At 42.0% G+C, this 24,741-nt stretch overlaps 2 protein-coding genes and 1 pseudogene across 2 annotated transcripts in view; 2 read left to right on the forward strand and 1 right to left on the reverse strand.

Annotated features, from left to right (window-relative positions):
- Positions 1-24,741, reverse strand: part of LOC732714 (histone H2A.1-like) — an 81,173-nt gene that overhangs the window by 51,804 nt on the left and 4,628 nt on the right. The gene's annotated exons all lie outside the window — the stretch shown is intronic.
- Positions 13,361-14,022, forward strand: LOC123135564 (histone H2B.2-like). The gene has a single exon (XM_044554671.1). It carries the CDS (start codon positions 13,454-13,456, stop codon positions 13,886-13,888), a length of 435 nt encoding a protein of 144 aa, XP_044410606.1. The 5' UTR covers positions 13,361-13,453; the 3' UTR covers positions 13,889-14,022.
- LOC123140385 (uncharacterized) lies at positions 17,511-17,648 on the forward strand (annotated as a pseudogene).

Below are 24,741 nucleotides of genomic sequence, written 5' to 3' on the forward strand. Positions count from 1 at the left end.
CTTCTTTAATTCCTTTTCCCACTGAGGACAATCTTGAATATAGTGACCAGGTTTCTTGCATTTGTGGCATAGCCTTCTCTTGTAGTCACTGGATGAGGAATCACTGCTCCTTGAGGATTTTCCAAAGCGGCCACGTCTTGAGAATTTTTGGAACTTTTTCACGAGCAGTGCTAGCTCCTGGCTCAATTCTTCAGGATCACCAAGGCTGCTACCAGAATCTTCACATTCAGATTCAGACACTGCCTTGGCCTTCAGGGCACGTGATCTGCCATAGCTCGAACCATAGAGATCTCTCTTTTCAGCAAGCTGGAACTCATGAGTATTTAGCCTTTCGAGGATATCAGCGGGATCAAGTGACTTGTAATCAGCACGTTCTTGTATCATCAATGCCAGAGTGTCAAATGAGGAATCAAGCGATCTCAACAATTTCTTCACCACCTCATGGTCGGTGATGTCAGTGGCACCAAGCGCTTGAAGCTCATTTGAGATGTCAGTGAGGCGATCGAAGGTTTGTTGAACATTTTCATTGTCGAGTCTTTTGAAGCGGTTGAAGAGATTGCGAAGAACATCAACTCGAGAGTCACGCTGAGTTAAGACTCCTTCATTTACTTTGGACAGCCTATCCCAAATAAGCTTAGCAGTTTCCAAAGCACTCACTCTTCCATACTATCCTTTGCTCAGATGGCCACATATGATATTCTTCGCTTGAGAATCGAGTTGCTTGAATCTCTTCACATCGGTAGCGTTCAGTGAGGGTGAGCCAGTGGGAACACCATTTTCCACAACATACCAGAGATCGTTGTCAATTGCCTCAAGATGCATTCGCATCTTGTTCTTCCAGTAGGGGTAGTCCGTTCCATCGAAGGTAGGACACCCAGCTGAGACCTTGATCATACCTGCGGTCGACATAACTAAAACTCCAGGCGGTTAAACCAAAATCACACAGAACAAGGGAGTACCTTGCTCTGATACCAATTGAAAGTGAGTTATATCGACTAGAGGGGGGTGAATAGGCGATTTTTATGAATTCTTTACTGAGGAATTTGCCGGTGAGGAAATTACTTAGCGAAGAACTACTTGCAGCCGAATAAGTACTCAGAAGTAAGCATAACAAAGTACAGGCATGGTCATCATGATGAAATGAAGACAAGCACAGAGTACAGAGAGCGTAATCACAGGATAACACAAGATGAAGACAAACAGACTGAAGAAATTGAACTAAGGAAATTGAGAAAGTCTTCAGTCAAAGTCTTCAAACACAGATATGAACAATCACTCAACATAGTAATGAGGAAATGAAAGAGTTGAGGAAATAGAACCAGTAAGGTTGGTGAAGACAATGATTTGGTAGACCAGTTCCAACTGCTGTCTCAGTTGTACGTCTGGTTGGAGCGGCCGGGTATTTAAACTCGAGGACACACAGTCCCAGACACCCAGTCGCTGAGCATGCAGCTCAGGACACCAAGTACTCACCGTATTCTCCTTGAACTAAGGTCACACAGACCTCATCCAATCACTCATGGTAAGTCTTTAGGCGACTTCCAAACCTTCACAGACTCGGTCACTCGGCGATCCACAATTCCTCTTGGATGCTCTAGACCATGACGCCTAACCGTCTGGAAGAAGCACAGCCTTCAAAGGTAACAAGCGTCGGATCCACGCAGGATCAATCTCTTCAGTGATGCTCAATCACTTTGGGTTTGTAGGTGTTTGGGTTTGGTTTTTCCTCACTTGATGATTTTCACTCAAAGTCCTCGGAGGATGGGTTGCTCTCAAATGACAAGTGTCAAGTTCTCTCAGAGCAGCCAACCAGCTAGTGGTTGTAGGGGGCGGCTATTTATAGCCTAGGGAGTAGCCTGACATGATAAGACATAAATGCCCTTCAATGATATGACCGTTAGGTGGATAAGATATTTTGGGACAGCTGGCGCGTAGCACAGCAACAGTCGGAAATTTGACTCTCAAATTCCTCAGGGCTATCATGTTCCTCACTGTGTAGGCAATCCGCACTGGCGAATTCCTAACTCCTCAGTCAGAAAAAATTCCTCAGCGACCAGAAGAACTTCGTCTCTGTCACTGAAGAAATTGACTGAACTGTATGAGATTTCCAATGGCTTCACTCGAAGGGATTGGTAGGTGTAGAATTTTGAGTTGAGCATCACATGGAAATTTTTCCTTAGTATTTCCTCGACCCCCTTTAACAGTACGGTGTTTCCTATGACTCAAGAAAGAGAAAACGAAACTACGAAAACAAAAGTCTTCACGCTTCATGTTCCTCAAATGAATACCATGTCTTCAAGGTCACACCAATTTCTTCACTTTCAAAGTCTTCAGAATACCAAAGTCTTCAGTCGAAGAACTTCATTTTTAGGGGTCGACTTTCTCTATAAATATCAAACTCCTCATAGACTTATAGACCTGTGTACACTCATAAACACATTAGTCCCTTAACCTATAAGTCTTCAATACACCAAAATCACTAAGGGGCACTAGATGCACTTACAGTCGGAGAGCCACCAGGGGGCCCACGAGGTAGGGGGCGCGCCCCCCACCCTCGTGAGCAGGGTGTGGGCCCCCTAGCCTTCATCTTTGGCGACGATTTTTCTTTATTTATTTTAAGATATTCCATGGAGTTTCAGGACTTTTGGAGTTGCACAGAATAGGTCTCCAATATTTGCTCCTTTTCCAGCCCAGAATTCCAGCTGCCGGCATTCTCCCTCTTCATGTGAACCTTGTAAAATAAGAGAGAATAGCCATAAGTATTGTGACATAACATGAAATAACAACCCATATTGCAATAAATATCGATATAAAAGCATGATGCAAAATGGACGTATCAACTCCCCCAAGCTTAGACCTCGCTTGTCCTCAAGCGAAAAGCCGATAACAATAAATATGTCCTCATGTTTAGGGGTAGAGGCGTCGATAAAAATAAAATATGAACATGCAGGCATCATGATTATTCTCATAACAGCAACATATATAGATTTTGTCATATGATTACTTATGTTCAAGTGATGATCTTTTCACAATGCGAAAGTATGAATTAGAAACCTTATTGAGCACCAACAAGTTATAACCTCAGTCATTGAAGCAATCGCAATTTATCATAACATTGGAAAGAGTCTATGTCAGAGCTTAAAAGCAAGTCCACATATTCAACTATCATTTAGTCCTTCATAATTGCTAACACTCACGCAATACTTGTGGTTACGGAGTTTTAATCAGACACAGAGAAAGATAGGGGCTTATAGTTTTGCCCCACAACCTTTTACCTCAAGGGTAATGTCAACAATAATAACTCATGCTCCCCTACATCCAATTAGATATGTATATCATGTTCTTTCCAACATGCTGAGCTTGCCAAAGGATAAAATGAAAAAGGAAAGGTGAAGATCAGCGTGACTCTTGCATAAGGTAGAGGATAATAATAAAAGATAGGCCCTTCGCAGAGGGAACCAGAGGTTGCCATGCGCTTTTATGGTTGGATGCACAAAATCTCAATGCGAAAGAACGTCACTTTATATTGCCCCTTGTGATATGAACCTTTATTATGCAGTCCGTCGCTTTTATTACTTTCATATCACAAGATCGTATAAAGCTTATTTCTCCCACACCAATCAATCATACATATTTAGAGCAATTTTTATTGCTTTGCACCGATGACAACTTACTTGAAGGATCTTACTCAATCCATAGGTAGATATAGTGGACTCTCATGGCAAAACTGGTTTAAGGATATTTGGAAGCACAAGTAGTATCTCTACTTGGTGCTGAGAATTTGGCTAGCATGAGGGGGAAAGGCAAGCTCAACCCGTTAGAGGATCCACGACAACATACTTTATCTCAGATGTAAGAAAACATAACTCATCATGTTGTCTTCCTTGTCCAACCTCAACTCTTTAGCATGTCATATTTTAATGAGTGCTCCCAATCATAAAAGATGTCAATGATAATATATCTATATGTGAAACCTCTCTTTCCTTATTACTTCCTATTTATTGCAACGATGACCAAAGCTATATTTTCCAACTCCCAACAACTTTTAATCATCATACTCTTTCTATGTGAAGTCATTACTTTCAATAAGATCAATATGAACTCTTTGATTCTTTTTATTCTTTTTCTTTTATTCACCCAAGATCATGGCAAAATAATCAAGCCCTTGACTCAACACTAATCTTTATTATATATATAGCTCACGGACTCGATTACATAGAGGGATCATAAAGCAAAACTCATAACTAGATCATGCCATAAACTTTATTCTACTAGAACAGGATACTACTAATGGGATCAAACTAAGAAAAACGGTAAAGATAGGAGTTGTGATGGTGATACGATACCGGGGCACCTCCCCCAAGCTTGGCAGTTGCCAAGGGGAGTGCCCATACCCATGTGATTATATCTCCTTCTTTGTTGTTGGTGTAATATTTTTGGCGATGATTCCCCTCAAGATACGGTTCTCCTCCTCGAGCTTATTGACTTGCTGCTTGAGGTCCATTATTTCCTTGCGAAGCTTTCCTGTAATGGCTAAAGCTCCTTGCACCCAAGGGTGTTGCATAGCTGCGGGAGAACAAGAGACACTCCTCCTCATATTCTCATAAGAAAGAAATCTAACATTGGAAGGGATAATCGAGTTTGGAATAGCTGAGCTCTGTAGTTCCCCCATCGTAAACCCAGCTCGGAGGCGAGAGGTGACTTCTTGATCTTCCATGGCATCTACCCTCATCAGGTCAGCCTCCATCTCTTCCTCTGTTGCTGGCCCAAAGTGGTCAGCGTCGCTGTTTGCCCTTGGTTCCGGTGCCTGGTTAGATACCCGGCTCTCCCCGACTGACTCCTGAGAAGACATCTTGCTCTAATCTGCAGCAGCAACAGCTCGAAACAAAAACAGAGGATATTTGCGTGATACGGGAGTCAAAACCTTCGGGAGAATATATAATGAATTTTTACCGACCAAAACATGTATCATGCAAGAAAACGGAGTCCGGAGGGTGCACGAGGTGCTCACGAGGTAGGGGGGCGCGCCCAGGGGGGTAGGGCGCGCCCACCACCCTCGTGTCCTTTCTGGACTGCCACTTATTTTTCTATTTTTCTAAATATTCCAAAACTGAGAAATATTGCCTTAAAAATTGTTTTGGAGTCGGCTTACTTACCATACCACATACCTATTCCTTTTCGGAGTCTGAAACGGTCGGGAAAGTGTCCCTTATGTATTCCCCCGGGGTTACGGTTTCAATAATATTGGTTTCAACATTTATAGGATTACCTGAAATATAGTGTTTGATCCTTTGACCGTTTACCACCTTCGGATTTGTGCCTTCGAAGTTGTTGATTTTATAGCACCGGAACGATAGACCTCCTCGATAACATAGGGACCTTCCCATTTAGAGAGAAGTTTTCCTGCAAAAAATCTTAAACGAGAGTTGTATAGCAATACATAATCACCTACATTAAACTCACGCTTTTGTATCCTTTTGTCATGCCATCTCTTAACTTTTTCTTTAAACAACTTAGCATTTTCATAAGCTTGGGTTCTCCATTCATCGAGTGAGCTAATATCAAATAACCTCTTTTCACCGGCAAGTTTGAAATCATAGTTGAGCTCTTTAATAGCCCAATATGCCTTATGTTCTAGTTCGAGAGGTAAGTGACATGCTTTTCCATAAACCATTTTATACGGAGACATACCCATATGATTCTTATATGCAGTTATATAGGCCCATAATGCATCATCAAGTTTCTTGGACCAATTCTTCCTAGACCTATTAATAGTCTTTTGCAAAATTAATTTGAGCTCTCTATTGCTCAATTCTACTTGACCACTAGACTGCGGGTGATAAGGGGATGCAATTCTATGATTAACATCACATTTAGCAAGCATTTTATGGAAAGCACCATGAATAAAGTGTGAACCACCATCAGTCATTAAATATCTAGGGACTCCAAACCTCGGAAAAATAACTTCCTTAAGCATTTTAATAGAGGTGTTATGATCAGCACTACTAGTTGGAATAGCTTCTACCCACTTAGTAACGTAATCAACAGCAACCAAAATATGTGTATATCCATTAGAGGCAGGAAAAGGTCCCATATAATCAAAGCCCCAAACATCAAATGGTTCTATAACAAGTGAATAATTCATAGGCATTTCATGACGTCTACTAATATTACCAATTCTTTGGCATTCATCACAAGACAAGACAAACTTACGGGCATCCTTGAAAAGAGTAGGCCAATAAAAACCGGATTGCAATACCTTATGTGCAATTCTATCTCCAGCGTGGTGTCCTCCATAAGCTACGGAGTGACACTTGCGTAGGATTTGTTCATGTTCATGCTCAGGCACACAACGTCTAATAACACCATCTACTCCTTCTTTATAAAGATGTGGGTCATCCCAAAAGTAATGTCGCAAATCATAGAAAAACTTTTTCTTTTGCTGGTATGTGAAGCTAGGTGGTATAAATATAGCAACAATATAATTAGCATAATCAGCATACCATGGAGTGCTATGAGAAGTGCTTATGACATTTAATTGTTCATCAGGAAAGCTATCATCAATAGGTAGTGGGTCATCAAGAACATTCTCTAACCTAGACAAGTTGTCTGCAACGGGGTTCTCAGCTTTTTTTTCTATCAACAATATGTAAATCAAATTCTTGTAGCAAAAGAGAACCCATCTAATAAGTCTAGGCTTTGCATCTTTCTTTTCCATAAGATATTTAATAGCAGCATGATCAGTGTGAATAGTTACTTTAGAATCAACAATATAGGGTCTGAATTTATCACAAGCAAATACAACTGCTAAAAGTTCCTTTTCAGTAGTAGCATAATTTCTTTGAGCATTGTCTAGAGTCTTACTAGCATAATGGATAACATTTAATTTCTTATCAACTCTTTGTCCTAGAATAGCACCTACAGCATAATCACTAGCATCACACATAATTTCAAAGGGTAAATTCCAATCAGGTGGCTGAACAACAGGTGCAGAGACTAATGCTTTCTTAAGTATTTCAAATGCTTCTACACAATCATCATCAAAGACAAATGGTACATCTTTTTGTAATAAATTAGTCAGAGGCCGAGAAATTTTTGAGAAGTCCTTAATGAACCTCCTATAAAATCCGGCGTGACCAAGGAAACTTCTTATACCTTTGATGTCCTTGGGACATGGCATCTTTTCAATAGCATCAACCTTGGCTTTATCAACTTCAATACCTCTTTCAGAAACTTTGTGCCCCAAGACAATACCTTCATTAACCATAAAGTGGCACTTTTCCCAATTCAAGACAAGATTAGTTTCTTCACATCTCTGCAAAACTCGATCAAGATTGCTCAAGAAATCATCAAAAGAGGATCCATAGACGGAAAAGTCGTCCACGAAAACCTCACAAATCTTTTCACAAAAGTCGGAGAATATAGCCATCATGCATCTTTGAAAGGTAGCAGGTGCATTACATAGACCAAAAGGCATACGTCTATAAGCAAAAGTACCAAAAGGGCATGTAAAAGTAGTCTTTGATTGATCTTTAGCCGACACAGGTATTTGAGAGAAACCAGAATAACCATCTAGAAAGCAATAATGTGTATGTTTGCATAATCTTTCTAGCATCTGATCAATAAAAGGTAAGGGGTAATGATCTTTCTTAGTAGCTTTATTTAATTTGCGGAAATCAATTACCATCCTATAACCTGTGATAATTCTTTGAGGGATCAATTCATCTTTATCATTAGGGACAACAGTAATACCTCCCTTCTTAGGGACACAATGGACAGGACTTACCCACTGACTATCAGCAACGGGATAAATTATACCTGCCTCCAGAAGCTTGAGTATTTCTTTTCTTACCACTTCTTTCATTTTAGGATTCAAACGTCGTTGAGGATCACGAACTGGTTTGGCATCCGCTTCCAAATTTATTTTATGTTGACATAGAGTGGGACTAATGCCCTTAAGATCATCAAGAGTATATCCAATAGCGGCACGGTGCTTCTTCAGAGTTTTCAATAATCTTTCTTCTTCATGCTCTGAAAGGTTAGCACTAATAATAACAGGATATATTTTCTTTTCATCAAGATAAGCATATTTAAGATTATCAGGCAATGGTTTAAGCTCAAACACGGGATCACCCTTGGGTGGAGGAGGATCCCCTAGGATTTCAACAGGCAAATTGTGTTTCAGAATAGGTTCCTGTTTAAAGAATACTTCATCTATTTCCCTTCTTTCATTCATGAACATATCATTTTCATGGTCTAGCAAATAGTGTTCTAAAGGATCACTAGAAGGTACGACAATAGAAGCAAGACCAATAATTTCATCCTTACTAGGCAATTCTTCTTCACGATGTTGTTTACTAAATTTAGAGAAATTAAACTCATGAACCATATCATCCAAGCCAATAGTAACAACATTCTTTTTGCAGTCTATCTTAGCATTAACAGTATTCAAGAAGGGTCTACCAAATATAATGGGACAAAAGCTATCTTGTGGAGAACTAAGAACAAGAAAATCAGCAGGATATTTAGTTTTCCCACACAAGACTTCAACATCTCTAACAATTCCCATTGCAGATATAGTATCTCTATTGGCAAGTTTAATTGTAACATCAATATCTTCTAACTCAGCAGGTGCAATTTCATGCTTGATTTCCTTATATAAATCATAAGGTATAACACTAGCACTAGCACCCATATCACATAAGCCATGATAACAATGATCTCCTATTTTAACAGAAATAACAGGCACGCCTACCACATGCATATGTTTATCTTTATCACACGGTTTAGCAATTCTAGCAGTTTCACCGCAGAACTGAATAACATGCCCATCAATATTATCAGACAAGAGATCCTTAACAATAGCAATATTAGGTTCTACTTTGACTTGCTCAAGAGGTGTATAAGTTCTAATATTGCTTTTATGAACAACAGTTGAAGCTTTAGCATGATCCTTTATTCTAACAGGGAAAGGTGGTTTCTCAACATAAGAAGCAGGAACAATAGGATCATTATAAGTGACAGTCTTTTCTTCAACTTTAATAGGTGCAGCTACTTTTACTTCTATGGGAGGATGATATTTAAACCACTTCTCCTTGGGGAGATCAACATAAGTAGCAAAAGATTCACAGAAAGAAGCTACTATCTCAGAGTCAAGTCCATATTTAGTGCTAAACTTACGGAAAATATCGGTATCCATAAAAGATGTAACACAATCAAACTTAGGTGTCATACCTGACTCCTTACCTGCGTCGAGGTCCCAATCTTCAGAGTTGCGTTTAATTCTATCCAATAAATTCCATTTAAATTCAATAGTCTTCATCATAAAAGAGCCAACACAAGAAGTATCGAGCATGGTGTGATTGTTTTCAGAAAGCCGAGCATAAAAACTTTGAATAATTATTTCTCTTGGGAGCTCATGATTGGGGCATGAATATAATATTGATTTAAGCCTCCCCCAAGATTGAGCGATGCTTTCTCCTTCGCGAGGCTAAAAATTATATATATAATTGCGACCACGATGAACAAGATGCATAGGATAATATTTTTGATGAAATTCCAATTTCAATCTTTTGTAGTTCCATGATCCCATACCATCACATAGCCTATACCATGTCAATGTGTCTCCCTTCAAAGATAAAGGGAAGATCTTCTTCTTGACAACATCATCGGGTATACCTGCAAGCTTAAATAATCCACAAACCTCATCCACATATATTAAGTGTTCATCAGGATGCTTTCTTCCATCTCCTACAAAAGTATTAGCTAGCAGTTTTTCCATCATACCCGAAGGAACTTCAAAAGGAGTTTCATTTTCAATAGGTTCAGTAGGTTGGGGAGCAACTCTTTGCTCTACTGGACGGGGTGAAGATACCCCGAACAAGCCCCTCAGAGAATTACTTTCCATAGTAACAAGTGACAGTAAATTTCAGCACACTATATAAATTTTTCCTTACCAAATTCCACCTACCAAAGGCGCTACACTCCTCGGCAACGGCACCAGAAAAGAGTCTTGATGACCCACAAGTATAGGAGATCTATCGTAGTCCTTTCGATAAGTAAGAGTGTCGAACCCAACGAGGAGCAGAAGGAAATGATAAGCGGTTTTCAGCAAGGTATTCTCTGCAAGTACTGAAATAAGTGGTAACAAATAGTTTTGTGATAAGATAAATTGTAACGAGCAACAAGTAACAAGAGTAAATAAAGTGCAGCAAGGTGGCCCAATCCTTTTTGTAGCAAAGGACAAGCCTGGACAAACTCTTATAATAGGAAAAGCGCTCCCGAGGACACATGGGAATATCGTCAAGCTAGTTTTCATATGATTCGCGTTTGGTACTTTGATAATTTGATATGTGGGTGGACCGGTGCTTGGGTGCTGTTCTTACTTGAACAAGAATCCCACTTATGATTAACCTCTATTGCAAGCATCGGCAACTACAACAAAAGTATTAAGGTAAACCTAACCATAGCATGAGACACATGGATCCAAATCAGCCCCTTACGAAGCGACGCATAAACTAGGGTTTAAACTTCTGTCACTCTAGCAACCCATCATCTACTTATTACTTCCCAATGCCTTCCTCTAGGCCCAAATAATGGTGAAGTGTTATGTAGTCGACGTTCACATAACACCACTAGAGGCTAGACAACATACATCTCATCAAAATATCGAACGAATACCAAATTCACATGACTACTAATAGCAAGACTTCTCCCTTGTCCTCAGAAACAAACGTAACTACTCACAAAGCATATTCATGTTCATAATCAGAGGGGTAATAATATGCATTAAGGATCTGAACATATGATCTTCCACCAAGTAAACCAACTAGCATCAACTACAAGGAGTAATCAACACTACTAGCAACCTACTAGCACCAATCTCGGACATGGAGACAAGAATTGGATACAAGAGATGAACTAGGGTTTGGAGATGAGATGGTGTTGATGAAGATGTTGATGGAGATTGCCCTCTCCCAATGAGAGGAGCGTTGGTGATGATGACGACGATGATTTCCCCCTCCTGAAGGGAAGTGTCCCCGGCAGAACAGCTCTGCCGGAGCCCTAGATTGGTTCCGCCAAGGTTCTGCCTCGTGGCGGCGGAGTCTCGTCCCGAAAGGTTGCTTCCTGTTTTTTTCTTGATGAAAGACTTCATATAGGAGAAGATGGGCGTCGAAGAGCCACCAGGGGGCCCACGAGGTAGGGGGCGCGCCCCAGGGGGGGGGCACCCTCGTGAGCAGGGTGTGGGCCCCCTGGCCTTCAACTTTGGCGACAATTTTTCTTTATTTATTTTAAGATATTCCGTGGAGTTTCAGGACTTTTGGAGTTGCACAGAATAGGTCTCCAATATTTGCTCCTTTTCTAGCCCAGAATTCCAGCTGCCGGCATTCTCCCTCTTCATGTAAACCTTGTAAAATGAGAGAGAATAGCCATAAGTATTGTGACATAACGTGAAATAACAACCCATGATGCAATAAATATCGATATAAAAGCATGATGCAAAATGGACGTATCAAGGGGGCACCCGAGGTGGGCACAACCCACCTGGGCGCGCCTGCCTCCAGGCGCGCCCAGGTGGGTTGTGCTCCTCTCGGAGCAACCCCGAGATGCTTTCCTGGCCCACTGGATGCCTTCTGGCCCAAAAAAATTCCTCAAGAAGTTTCGCTGCGTTTGGACTCCGTTTGATATTCATTTCCTGAGATGTAAAAAAACATGCAGAAAACAGCAACTGGCACTGGGCACTATGTCAATAGGTTAGTACCAAAAAATGATATAAAATGACTATAAAATGATTGTAAAACATCCAACAATAATAATATAACAGCATGGAACAATCAAAAATTATATATACGTTGGAGACGTATCAAGAATCACTAGGGACACAATATTTGTTTATGTATCCACACATGTATTTAAGCTTCCGATCAATACAATTCTAGCATGAATAAGAAACCTTTGTCATGAATAAGGAATATAATAATAACAACTTTATTATTGCCTCTAGGGCATATTTCCATCAGACGGGCCAAGGCTCCCTATGCCGGTTCCGCCCGGGTCATCTTGTCAGCCCACTGGCCCTCTAGGAGACAGAATTTGAAGCCTTTCCGTTCAAGAGAAAGAAGTCGGATCCGTGGCGGACTCCTCTCCACCGACGTTGCCAACTAGGGCCCTTATAACCCTAGGGCCCCCGATATCTTATATAAACCAGGTTTGGGCTAGTCGACAAAACATTTTAGACATTATGTACACCCCAGTCGAAATATACACAAAGTAGGAGTAGGGTTTTACCTCCATCATGAGGACCTGAACCTTGGTAACTCGTTTCTTTCTCCTCCATCATAAGGATACTCTCAGGTAGCATGGAGGTGGATGGCTGCTACTGATCCAGGCAGAGGCATGGTGGGGCGTGGCGCGGTCCAGTTTCAAGCGTGGCAAGCGGGCGGATGCATGCGAGTCCGGGCGTAACGAGAAGGTGCACATGGTCCAGATCCGCACGGTGCACGACAAGCTGGGGCTGGCCGGTGTAGTAGGGCGTGACCAGAAGGTATTTGCGGCCCAGATCCGCGTGGTGCGTGCTCCTACTGGCGTGTTGCTCACGAATGTGCACTTTGCGACGTAATGGAGGAGCTTGACGCAGGATGCTAAGCGAGTGGTGCGATGCACAGATGGCTTGTTAGGGGGGTTTCTCGAGTCCTGGGACTTGGAGGGTGATGCCGGCGAACGTTGTACTCTTACGATGGCGCCTTCGAGCCCCTTTTCCTTGTTGGAGGTGTCAAGGTGGCAGTCCTCACTTTTCCTCCCCACGAGCTACGGTGGAAAACCTAGATCTGTTTTACCGAATTGGGTGATGGCAGCGTTGTTAGCTTTGCTTGGTGTTGCGTGCATTCTCTCTTGATGGCATCTTTTCGGAGGTGCCACTCGGAGGGACTTGTGGCTTGTGGAGTTGGCCGGTGACGGCTAGAGTGTTTTCGCCCGTGTTGCATTGCTTTATTTGAGGTGTTCATGTAATACCCGTTTCTAATCAATGTGTTTTTTTTCGCAGGGTTCTAATCAATGGTTTTTATTTTATTTTTCACTCTCTTTTAATGCTCTTTTTTTTTTGCGGGAACTCTCTTTTCATGCTCTGCAACGTGCAATATGTACATGGGGCTGGAGCGTACGCCGTCCACACGCGGGAGGTCGTCGTCTGCCGTCCCGACCGTATACGTTCTCGCCACGTCATCGATCCGCGCGAAAGCTCATCATGGTCGTCCATCCCAAGCATCACCGAACGGCCGGAACCACTCCACGCCATCGATCCGAGGCATCATCCTCTCCGCCAACCACAGCCCCTCCTCCCCGCTCCCTACATAACCTCGCCGCCCCTATCCGTCTTTGCACACCGCAGCATCAGCAGCCCGCCTCACATCCCACCCAAACCCAGCCTCCCCACACGCTCCAACCACCAGCACGCATGGCACCCAAGGCGGCGGAGAAGAAGCCGGTGGTGGCCGCGGAGAAGACCCCGGCGGGGAAGAAGCCCAAGGCGGAGAAGCGGGCGCCGGCGTCCAAGGAGGCCGGCGGCGAGGGCAAGACGAGGGGCAGGAAGAAGGGCAGCAAGGCCAAGAAGGGCGTGGAGACGTACAAGATTTACATCTTCAAGGTGCTGAAGCAGGTGCACCCGGACGTAGGCATCTCCTCCAAGGCCATGTCCATCATGAACTCCTTCATCAACGACATCTTCGAGAAGCTCGCCGGGGAGTCGGCCAAGCTGGCGCGGTACAACAAGAAGCCCACCATCACGTCCCGGGAGATCCAGACCTCCGTCCGCCTCGTCCTCCCTGGGGAGCTCGCCAAGCACGCCGTCTCCGAGGGCACCAAGGCCGTCACCAAGTTCACTTCATCCTAGGCGTTGTCGTTGTTTCATGAGTTGATGGCGGCAGGCATCGTGTATGTAGTTGGCAGCAGTGTGATGTTACAATCTCTGTAAGAATTGTGCTGCTTGCGGCCCTGAAGAAATAGTGATGTTGCTGTTTGAATCAATGTTGCTGTGTGCTTGTCTGTCGCTTCAGTGATAGCTTGTGTGCTTGACTCTCTTCTTGATGCCATTTGTTTATGTCAACAAGTTTCTACTGTGATAGTTTATCTAGTTTAATTTGCTGTCATTTTATCTACTGTGATTGTTTCCAAGTCTGCACATAGAAACCTCTGATTTTAAATCTACAATCTTTGGAGTTTGTTTTCTTAACCTATATACTGTTGCTGCCATTTGAGTAAAACTGAAGTTGGCGAGCTTTGTTAATTTCTGACAGATCTTTCCAAGTTTTTCCCTTAGTGGACTTGTTATCCATATGGCAAGATGCCAAGAACAGCTTGACCGCTAGTGCTCAGAAAGTCACAATGCATTAGATTCAGATTAGCTTCTTGAGATAAATTAGAGGCTTTTCACAAAAAAAGAAGAAATAAATTAGAGGCAGCGCACCCATGTTTTTTAGAGTCAAGGAGCAAGCTAGATGGAACCATCATCTTTTTAGGATGGCATACCTGAGTTTTTTTCTCTATATATGTTTATACTACAGTAGCTAATTTTCCTTTGTTCTACTACTACACTTGGTAATTTGTGATCACGAAGCCACCAATTTTGTGAAGGTGCAAAGTTTTTTTCTATTGATTCATTTCTCTATGTTTATGTACATTTGTATGGATATATGAATTCTAAGTTACTTGCATTGGCAATAACCCTTCACCATTCGCCATCTTTGGTTACGGGAGCTGTTCCTCATTTGTGTTAGATGATGTTACTAGAGGCCTCATGTTACTATCTTGTAGGAGTTGTGCCGCGTGAAATAGTACTGTTGCTGTTTAAATTAATGATCAAGGTCTGCTTGCATGTCACATCAGATTCTTTACATAGAAGTTTTTAGTTTGCACTCTCGAAATGTTTTTAGTTTGCATTTCTGTAGTTAGTTCATGACTTGCTGTTGTCCAGGTTTTGTTAGCAGCTTTCTCATTTTCTCTACTCATTTTGGCGCCATATCAAAATTTCAAACCTCTACTGTTGGCGCCATATCAAAGCACTTGGACGTCATGCTGTGAGCCAGCCTGGAGGAATTGGAACTTTTGGAAGGTGCAGCAAGCACTGCCAGCAACAGAGGCATTTGAGCTGTGACTGTTGTTGACAGGCATTCAAACCTTGCGGATATCGTAGGGAGTTTGACGGAATATTTGCAAAGAATTGCTAGGTGAATCAAGGCACCTCAAATTATGCTATTTTAGCTGGGTCCTGTTTGAATCGTTCTCATTTCCAGTTTTCTTGATCTTTAGCAGATGTGTCATCCCCCTTCCCCTCTTAATGCAGAAGCAGAGCTCCTGCTGCCAAAGTCAAAATAGATGCAAAAGCCACAAATGCAGATGAACCCATTTTCCAACCAAAAAACATAGGTCAAAATGAGAGAAATGGTTAGAGGGGACTGAAGCTCGACAAACAGAAAAGGTGGAGTGGGAAAAGCCGATTTGATTGTCTGAAGGAACAACTTGCGGCGCTAAAGATGCAGTTGAGGTGCAAGAGAGCCAATACAACTTGAGGTACGCCCTTAGCTAAATCCAGTAGTACAAACAACCAAGGCTCCATGGACATGAGGCGAAAACAATCTGGTACAACAATATATGCCTAGGTTGTTTTTTCCGATAAAGGGTGTTTTCTTACTGACTCATAATGTAGCATGGAGGGATACAATCATAATTTATACACAGCCGGCCTCTGCATAACTAGGATGCACGCAGCCAACAAACACACGCACTAACCGACCACACCGCCAAAAAGCAAAGCCATATAAGACCAAAGCCATGCCTATGCAGAGGAAAAAAAACCAAGCAATAAAAATAACAATTGACGATATATAGCAGTGACCATCGGAGCCAACCATTTCTTGGCAACACAAGGACTACGAACAACATATGCCTAGGTGGAAACCGTGACGTGGGTTTTCCATTAGTAAGAAAGAGTAAAAACTGGTAAACACTGGTAAACTAAAATGAACTTCATAGTGGCCTTGGCCATGGATATTTCTTACATTGGAGCTGTAAATCTGGCAGGCGATGACTATGCAGAACTTTTTGGCAAAGCTTGCCACCAAAGAGAACTAGGGATCAACGGGCATCTCCATGGGAATCGTTGGTACAAGTACATATACAGTTTGGTGTTCCTGGTCACTTTTTCAGCAAGATCTTGCAAGAGGTCCGCTATTTGGACCCTTCTGACTACAAACATAATCTCTTTTCTCGACAATAGAACGATAACCCATCACCAGTTTACTGACTTGGAAAATTGGCAATCCATCCATAACGGCAGCCTGAAACATGTCTTTGAGCATCATTTGCTTAGCTTGGTAGTTTCTACAAGGCATCCAAGCTTCTGCCTATTTTTTCTTCTATCCAGGCAAGTCTCCTCTCAAGTTTTAGCACACTGGCATGAATAACCCTAATATCAACCTTTGCAAGCTTGGCAAATGAGTGTACCAACATGTAATAATCAGCGTGTCCAACACAATCGAGACTACCAGTTATATTGTTTTCTTTCTATAGTGAAGATAGCCATCTGATCTCGGGCACTTCCTTGGCGGCATATAACAAAGTCCATGGTCTTCCATTTCTGACTTGATACTTAGTATCCCTGATGATGATGAAGAAAAGCACCTTGCGCCAACAAAATTCCATCTCGACCTCGTTTATTCACTCCAGTTGTGGTTCTTGTTAAACATATTGTAACGTGACATACATTGTAACGTAGCATGTAGCGCCGGCTAGGTTGCTAGGATCGATCTCTATCCTCATGTAACCGTAGCCTTATCTCTCCATCTCTTTCCTTGGTTCACAAGTTGTAATCCCAACCAATTGTATGCGCTATCCAGGGAGGTGCGCCCCTGTTATATTAACACGCAGCGCGTCCCTCCAACGAGGTAAGACGCTTAAGCCAACCTTCACATGGTATACAGAGTCTCCCTCTTCCTATACATCTAGCATCCATCGTTTTCCATCCACGAGCTCGCCATGTCCTCCTCCTCCACCAGTGCTCCTCTGGCCGTCCTCAATGGTCAGGTTACAGAGAAGCTCACCTGGACGAACTACGTCCTCTGGCGTGTGCAGGTCACGCCACAGCTGATCGGGGCTGGTGTCTTCGGCTATGCCGAAGGGACAATCAAAGAACAAGAGAAGTTCATCGTCACCAAGGACAAAGACGGCAAGGAATCAGCCTCACCGAATCCTCTTCATCAAGTCTGGGTGCGGGAAGATCAGCAGGTATTGGCATATTTGCTGGTTAATCTTTCCAGAGAAGTTCTTGTCCAGGTGACCAACATCCACAAGGCGCACGAGCTCTGGGCTGCGGTGGTGAACATGTTTTGTCCCAGTCCAGATCGCGCGTGAACAACATCCGTGTCGCCCTCTCCAACGCAGAGAAGGGCACAGAGACGGTGGGCGCCTACTTCGCCTATATGCGTGGCCTCGCCGACGAGCTAGCAGCTGCTGGCAAGCCTCTAGATGACGACGAACAGATCTCCTACATCATCGCCGGGATGGGTATGGAGTACCAGCCACTGGTGTCAGCCCTCGACGCCCGCACCGACCTGTCACGCTCGATGATCTGTTCGCTCAGATGAGCAACTTTGATCAGCGCGTGGCGATGTTCCAAGGCAGCAACGGCAGCGGTTTCAAGTCCTCCGCCAACGCCGCTATTCGTGGTGGCCGTGGTGGCTCCCGCCACCATGGTCCGCCGCGCGGCAAGAGCAAAGGAAATGGCAGCGGCAACTACAGCAACAGCAACGGTGGCGGTGCTCCTCGCACCGGTGCCGGCGGACGGCCCTCCTCCAACAACAATAGGGGCCGTCGTTCCTCCTCCAGAATCGCCCCGATGCTGTCCGCTGTCATATATGCGGAAAGCTGGGCCACTCCGCTAAAGACTGCTGGTACAGGTTCGAGGAAGATGAAGGTGACTCCTCCCAGGACGAAAAAGTTGTTGGTGCTGCCGAAGCTTCATACGGTGTAGATACAAATTGATACATGGATAGTGGTGCTACAAACCACATCACCGGTAAGTTGGAGAAAGTAACCATGCGGGAGAAATACCGTGGTCAAGACCATATCCACACTGCCAGTGGAGCAGGTATGAGGATCAAACATGTTGGTCATTCAGTTGTTAAAACCCCTTATCGTCCAATTCACCTCAGAAAAATACTACATGTCCCTAGTGCATTTAAAAATCTTCTTTCCGTCCATCGAATTGCTATTGACAATCATGTGTTTCTCGAGGTTCGCCCCTTTTTTCTTTTTGATCAAGGATCAGGCAACGAAGAAGGTTCTCTACCGAGGTAGATGTGTTCGAGGGCTTTACCCATTGGTTCCGGAGTTTAGAAGATTCAATAAGCAAGCATATGGTGTCACCAAACTCTCAACGACGAGGTGGCACGATAGACTAGGGCATGCATCTTTTTCTTAAGTTGAACGATTGCTTAGGAAGAATAAGCTCCCATATGTTGGAGAGCGTGATATTGAAACCATTTGTGATTCTTGTCAAAGAGCTAAAAGTCATCAGCTACCCTATCCAATTTCTACTAGTATTTCTACCAAACCTTTGCAACTCATTTTCTCTGATGTATGGGGGCCTGCCCCCAGTTCAGTTGGTAGACACACATACTATGTTAGTTTCATCGATAACTATAACAAGTACTCCTGGATCTATCTTCTTAAGAAACGATCCGATGTGTTTCAAGTGTTTCAAAACTTCCAAGCTCTCGTTGAACAAAAGTTCGATAGCAAAATTATTGCTGTCCAATCTGATTGGGGAGGGGAATACGAAAAATTAAACTCCTTTTTCCAAACTCTCGGTGTCTCTCACCAAGTGTCATGCCCTCATGCTCATCAACAGAATGGGTCTGCTGAACGCAAACACAGACACATTGTTGAGGTTGGCCTTGCCCTCTTAGCTGGCGCATCCATGCCCCTTAAATTTTGGGACGAAGCTTTTCTAGCCGCTGTTCACATCATTAACATGCTGCCTAGTAAAGTCATCAACAATGAAACTCCAGTTGAACGACTCCTCCATACCAAACCAGACTATGCATCGCTTCGTGTCTTTGGTTGTGCATGCTGGCCAAATCTTAGGCCATACAATCAGCGCAAACTTATGTTTCGATCAACACAATGTGTTTTCTTAGGCTATAGTCCCCAACACAAGGGCGTAAAATGCCTTGATGTTCCCACTGGACGCGTCTACATATCTCGTGACGTTCTTTTTGATGAAACCAAATTTCCTTTCGCTGATCTACACCCCAATGCCGGTGCACTCCTTCGCAAAGAAATTCTTCTTCTACCTCCTAGTCTTGTTGGCGATCATGGGGAACACAACTGTAATGATCACATGACTAATCCTCCTAATACCTTGGCTGAATTGTGTGATGATGTAGACCAGCACAGCGAAGGCGATGCAGCAAACAGATTTGAAAATAATGAAGAAACAACCCAAACAGGGTGATATTTCATGTGCAGGGACTTGGGGGACAAATCTACATCGGGATCGGCTCCTCGTCAGGACGACAGGCTATCTCCTTTGGGATTCGCCCCGTCTGCATGCACGCGGGCCGCAGGTGCCAGCGATCTGCTCGACAGCGACCGCCCCGGCCGCTCCATCTCGACCACGCGGCGCGCCTCCACCGACCCGGAGCCCTCCTCCGACCCGCACCAATCACCGACTGCCACGTGGCGGTCTCCAAGTCGCTTCCCCGACTCCATCCACTGCTATGCGCGGCGTCAGCACCAACCGATCGGCGCGGGCTCCCATGAGCCAACCGCCACAGGCGCTGCGGCTCTGACGCACCCACCTGGTCCGGAATCTGGCGCCACCCCATCTGCTCCTCGGGATGCCGCGACGCCCGGATCTTCTGTGCTGCACCGCGCTGCTTCGTCACGCCCTTCAGCCGCAGACAATCCTGATCCAGAGGCGCCTGCTCCAGGGGGATCTACTGCATATTCTCTAGGATCTTCTGCGATTGCTGCTGCTACAGCGCCTGCTACACCACCTCGGACACATCTCTAAAGAGGGGTAACTCAACCTGTTAATTATAAAAAAAATTCTCAAGTATGGTCTGGCATGTTCCACAGGTGAACCACAGTCTTTGCATGAGGCACTTGGTGACACACGTTGGAAACAAGCTATGGATGAAGAATACAAGGCACTTCTGAAAACAACACCTGGCACTTAGTTCCCCCACAACAAGGTAAAAATCTCATTGACTGTAAGTGGGTCTTCAGGATCAAAAAAAGGTCTGATGGAACTATTAATCGCTACAAAGCTCGACTTGTTGCAAAAGGCTTCAAGCAACGGTATGGTTTAGATTACAAGGACACCTTTAGTCCTATTGTCAAATTTGCAACTATCCGCTTGGTTCTGTCTATTGTTGTATCCAGGGGATGAACTCTCAGGCAGCTAGATGTTTAGAACGCGTTTCTCCATGGTGTTCTGGAAGAGGAAGTATATATGAAGCAACCTCCTGGGTTTGAAAACAAGAACACTCCCTCTCATGTCTGCAAACTTGACAAAGCACTGTATGGGCTCAAACAAGCCCCCAGGGCCTGGTACTCACGACTCAGTCAGAAAATGCAGTCACTTGGTTTATTCCATCCAAGTCTGATACATCCTTGTTCATCTACAATAAGTTGAACACAACTATATTTGTACTTATTTATGTAGATGACATTATTGTTACCAGCTCATCTAATGATGCAGTGACAGGATTGTTAAAGGACTTGGGTGCAGAATTTGCACTCAAAGACCTAGGAGATCTGCACTTCTTCCTAGGCATTGAAGTCAAGAAACTTGGAGATGGACTGCATCTTTCTCAGGAGAAATATGCCAATGATATTGTTAAAAGAGTTGGACTGCAAGGATGTAAGCCATCACCAACCCCTTTGTCTAGTACAGAAAAATTGTCTATTACAAAAGGAGAACTCCTGAATCAGGAAGATAGCACTAAATACAGAAGTCTGGTAGGTGCACTTCAGAACTTGACAATTACTAGGCCAGATATTTCATTTGCCGTTAACAAAGTTTGCCAGTTTCTTCATGCACCTACTACAAATCATTGGACTGCTGCAAAGCGTATAGTCAGATATGTGAAAGCCACTATGAATGTTGGTCTTAGCTTTAACAAGTCTTCATCTACCCTTGTTAGTGCCTTCTCAGACTCTGATTGGGCAGGAGATATTGATGATAGACGCTCAACTGGTGGCTTTGCAATACTTTTTGGACCTAACCTCATATCTTGGTGTGCAAACAAACAGGCCACTGTCTCAAGATCAACCACAGAGGCAGAATATAAAGCATTAGCAAATGCTACAGCTGAGATAATCTGGGTACAGTCCATGCTCAAGGAACTTGGTATAAGACAGAGTCAAGTTCCTTGTCTTTGGTGTGACAATCTTGGTGCCACGTATTTGGCTGCTAATCCTGTCTTTCATGCAAGAACAAAACATATTGAGATAGATTTCCACTTTGTTCGAGAAAGAGTTGCTAACAAAGACTGGAGATCCGTTTTGTTCATTCCAGAGATCAAGTTGCAGATAGATTCACCAAGGCATTACCAACAAGGAATTTTGAAGAATTCAAGCGTAATCTCAACTTGACCAAGTTGTGATTAAGGGAGGGTGTTAAACATATTGTAACGTGACATACATTGTAACGTAGCATCTAGCGCCGGCTAGGTTGTTAGGATCGATCTCTATCCTCCTGTAACCGTAGCCTTATCTCTCCCTCTCTTTCCTTGGTTCACAAGTTGTAATCCCAACCAATTGTATGCGCTATCCAGGGAGGTGCGCCCCTGTTATATTAACACGCAGCGCGTGCCTCCAATGAGGTAAGACGCTTAAACCAATCTTCACAGTTCTTATTTCCTCCATGTGTGCTTTTGGATTCTCATCCTACAATGCAACAGATTTAGCCATCAAGTCAACAACATCACCCCCAAAAGAAATGCAGCAAATCCTCAAGGTACTACATTGTACAAATTTTAAGCACAAATATGCTGCGAACAAATAGAGATTTTTTACAATTAATAATTGTTTTTCTATTTATCTTTTAATTTTATAATTTTGTTGTTTCTCAAAAAGAAACCCAGTTGTGTTTGGTTTCTAGAATCATTTACGTTTTCTTTCATGCTGATTTTGTTCCTGAAATAACATTCATAGATAGAAATTGTTAGTGGTTTGTACCCAAGGTTTAGAAATTCTGCATTCGTAGAGATTAGAAGTTCAAAATAAATATAGTATGTGATTAGAGTAAAATAGAAAACTCTATCTGAATAGCAACTTTATTGTTTTTAAGCTTTTAAATTTATAACATGCAGTTGCTCAAAATAAAACAAAATATTATTCAAACCAATTGTGTTTGGTTTCTCAGATCTTTTGCGTTTTTTTGTTCTGATTTTGTTCCTGAAATAGTATCCATACATAGAACCTTGTTAATGGTTTGCACTAAAGGTCCAGATCGAAAGGCACTAGGCACTAGGCACTAAAGGTCCACGCGTTTTGTGATAATTCATGATGAATAATTCCAATAAAGTTTAATTATTTTTAATACCCAAAATACATTTTCTTAGTATGCGAAGAACATTTTTAGTACATGGTCTTTTTTAAAAACACGTGGATTATCGTTAGTGAAATATAAATATTTTGTGCACACTATAAACATTTTTTAAAAATAAAGTATTGTCATTTTCAGTAAATTGTAAAACATCCTTGATATACATCAAATAATTTTTAACAAAGAAGTTATTCTTTAATACACAAAGAAAAACTTTTAAATAATTAGCTAATATTTTTCTAATATGTAATAAAATAATTAATACATGTCGAGCCTTTATAATACGCATGCACATTTTTAATACTCCCTCCGTTCCAAAATGTAGTGCATACAGTTTTCTTTTTGGAAAAGTCAAAGTTTACAAACTTTGACTAAATTTATAGAGAAGAATATTTATATCTAGAATACCAAATATATAAAATACTCCCTCCGTCCAAAAATAACTATCGCTCAAACGAATGTATCTAGCACTAAAATACATCTTGATACATCCTTTTGAGCAACGGTTATTTCTGGACGGAGGTAGTATGAGACTACATCTTATGATGAGTATAATGATATATATGTTTGGCAATCTAGATGTAAGTGTTTTTCTTTAAAAAATAGGTCTAAGTTGGTGAGGTTTGACTTCTCAAAAAATCTATATGCAGTACATTATGGAACGGAGGGAGTACATGAAAAAACATACTCCTATCTCAAAGCATGGGGACCATTTTTTAGAAAGTGATTTCATAAATGGTATGGGGAAAGGAAAAAAGAAATAAACAGAAAAAACAGGAGAAAGGAAACCCCAAAAGGGAAAACAATAAATGTATAAAAAGAAAAAGGAATAGAAAAGTAAATATGAAAGAAAAACTAAAGTGAAAGAAACAGGAAAACAAGAAAAAAAAGGGAAACAAGAGTTAAACAGAAAATATATGCACATAAACCACCCATCCCATAGGAAATAGAGGCAAAACGAGGGAGGCAAACCCCCATACATTACCCGAGCCATGACCCATGTCGAGATTGCTAGAGGCGAGTACATGGTATATCTAGCAATAAGCTAGATATTCTTTGTAAAAACAAACAACCAATTGAGAACCGCTGCCAATACATAACAGAGCGGCTCCGGGCCTCTTTATTATGTAAAAACAAACACCAATTTTTTTATGTGAAAACGTGAACATTATTAGAATTTGTCAACACTTTTCTAAAACGAGAACATGTGTTGAAAATAAAACATCTTTAGAAAATGTGTATCTTTTATACACGAACATTTTTTTTAATTTTGAAAATTTCACCAAACATGAATATTTCAAATTTGGAGAATTTTTTGGAATGTCATTTTCTATTTAGAAATCTCAAACAATTTTGAACAAAAATAAATGGCTAACTTTTTGCAAGTTCCGAATATTTTTCAAAATAGTAACAATTTTTTGAAATTCTGAACATTTTGCCAATTGTGAAGTTTTAATTTACGAAATAAATTCAAAAATAAAAATAAACTTGGAAGAGGAAAAACAGACAGGGAAAGGAGAATAAAAATAGAAGTAAAACACAGAAAAAAAGAAAAATTGGCAGCCCATTATTGGATGTCCTGTGCGAAACTCCGACTATTTCTCGCACTATGCAGAAAATATATTATGTTCCCAACTGCGTGGGAAGAAAAATAAGTGTGTTGGCTTCGCCGGGCCACAATGTGCGGTCCACGTAAGAATTTGTTTTTTCTAGCAGACAAACATATAAGAATTTAGTACCACCTCGGGTAGAAAAAAATACTTTCAGCGGTGAACGGATGAAAAATTATATAGTTTTGTGAAAAGAACATATTGCATCACCATATTCAAATCTTTCATTTTGCCTTTTTCCCAAATTTTCCGAAAATAAATTAATATTTGTGGATTGAAAAATATTTTTAAAACATGAACAATTTTTAAAATACCGAAAAGTTTTCTGAAAATTTCGTTCATTTTGGACAAAGGTGAACACCATTTGAAATAGGGAGATTTTTTTAGACTTCACAAACATTTATCGAAAACATGAACCTTTGAAAAAGCACTAAGGTTTTTTTAATTTAGGATTTTTTTTTAATAGAAACATGTTTTGAGCATTTATAACAATCTTTGAAAATGTATTTATTTTTAACCACT

Source organism: Triticum aestivum, chromosome 6B (genome assembly GCF_018294505.1).
Source record: "Triticum aestivum cultivar Chinese Spring chromosome 6B, IWGSC CS RefSeq v2.1, whole genome shotgun sequence".
NCBI lineage: Eukaryota > Viridiplantae > Streptophyta > Magnoliopsida > Poales > Poaceae > Triticum > Triticum aestivum.

Bases quoted from the DNA above. Each gene is read 5' to 3' on its own strand.
- LOC123135564 (XM_044554671.1), top strand. From the start codon at position 13,454: ATGGCACCCAAGGCGGCGGAGAAGAAGCCGGTGGTGGCCGCGGAGAAG.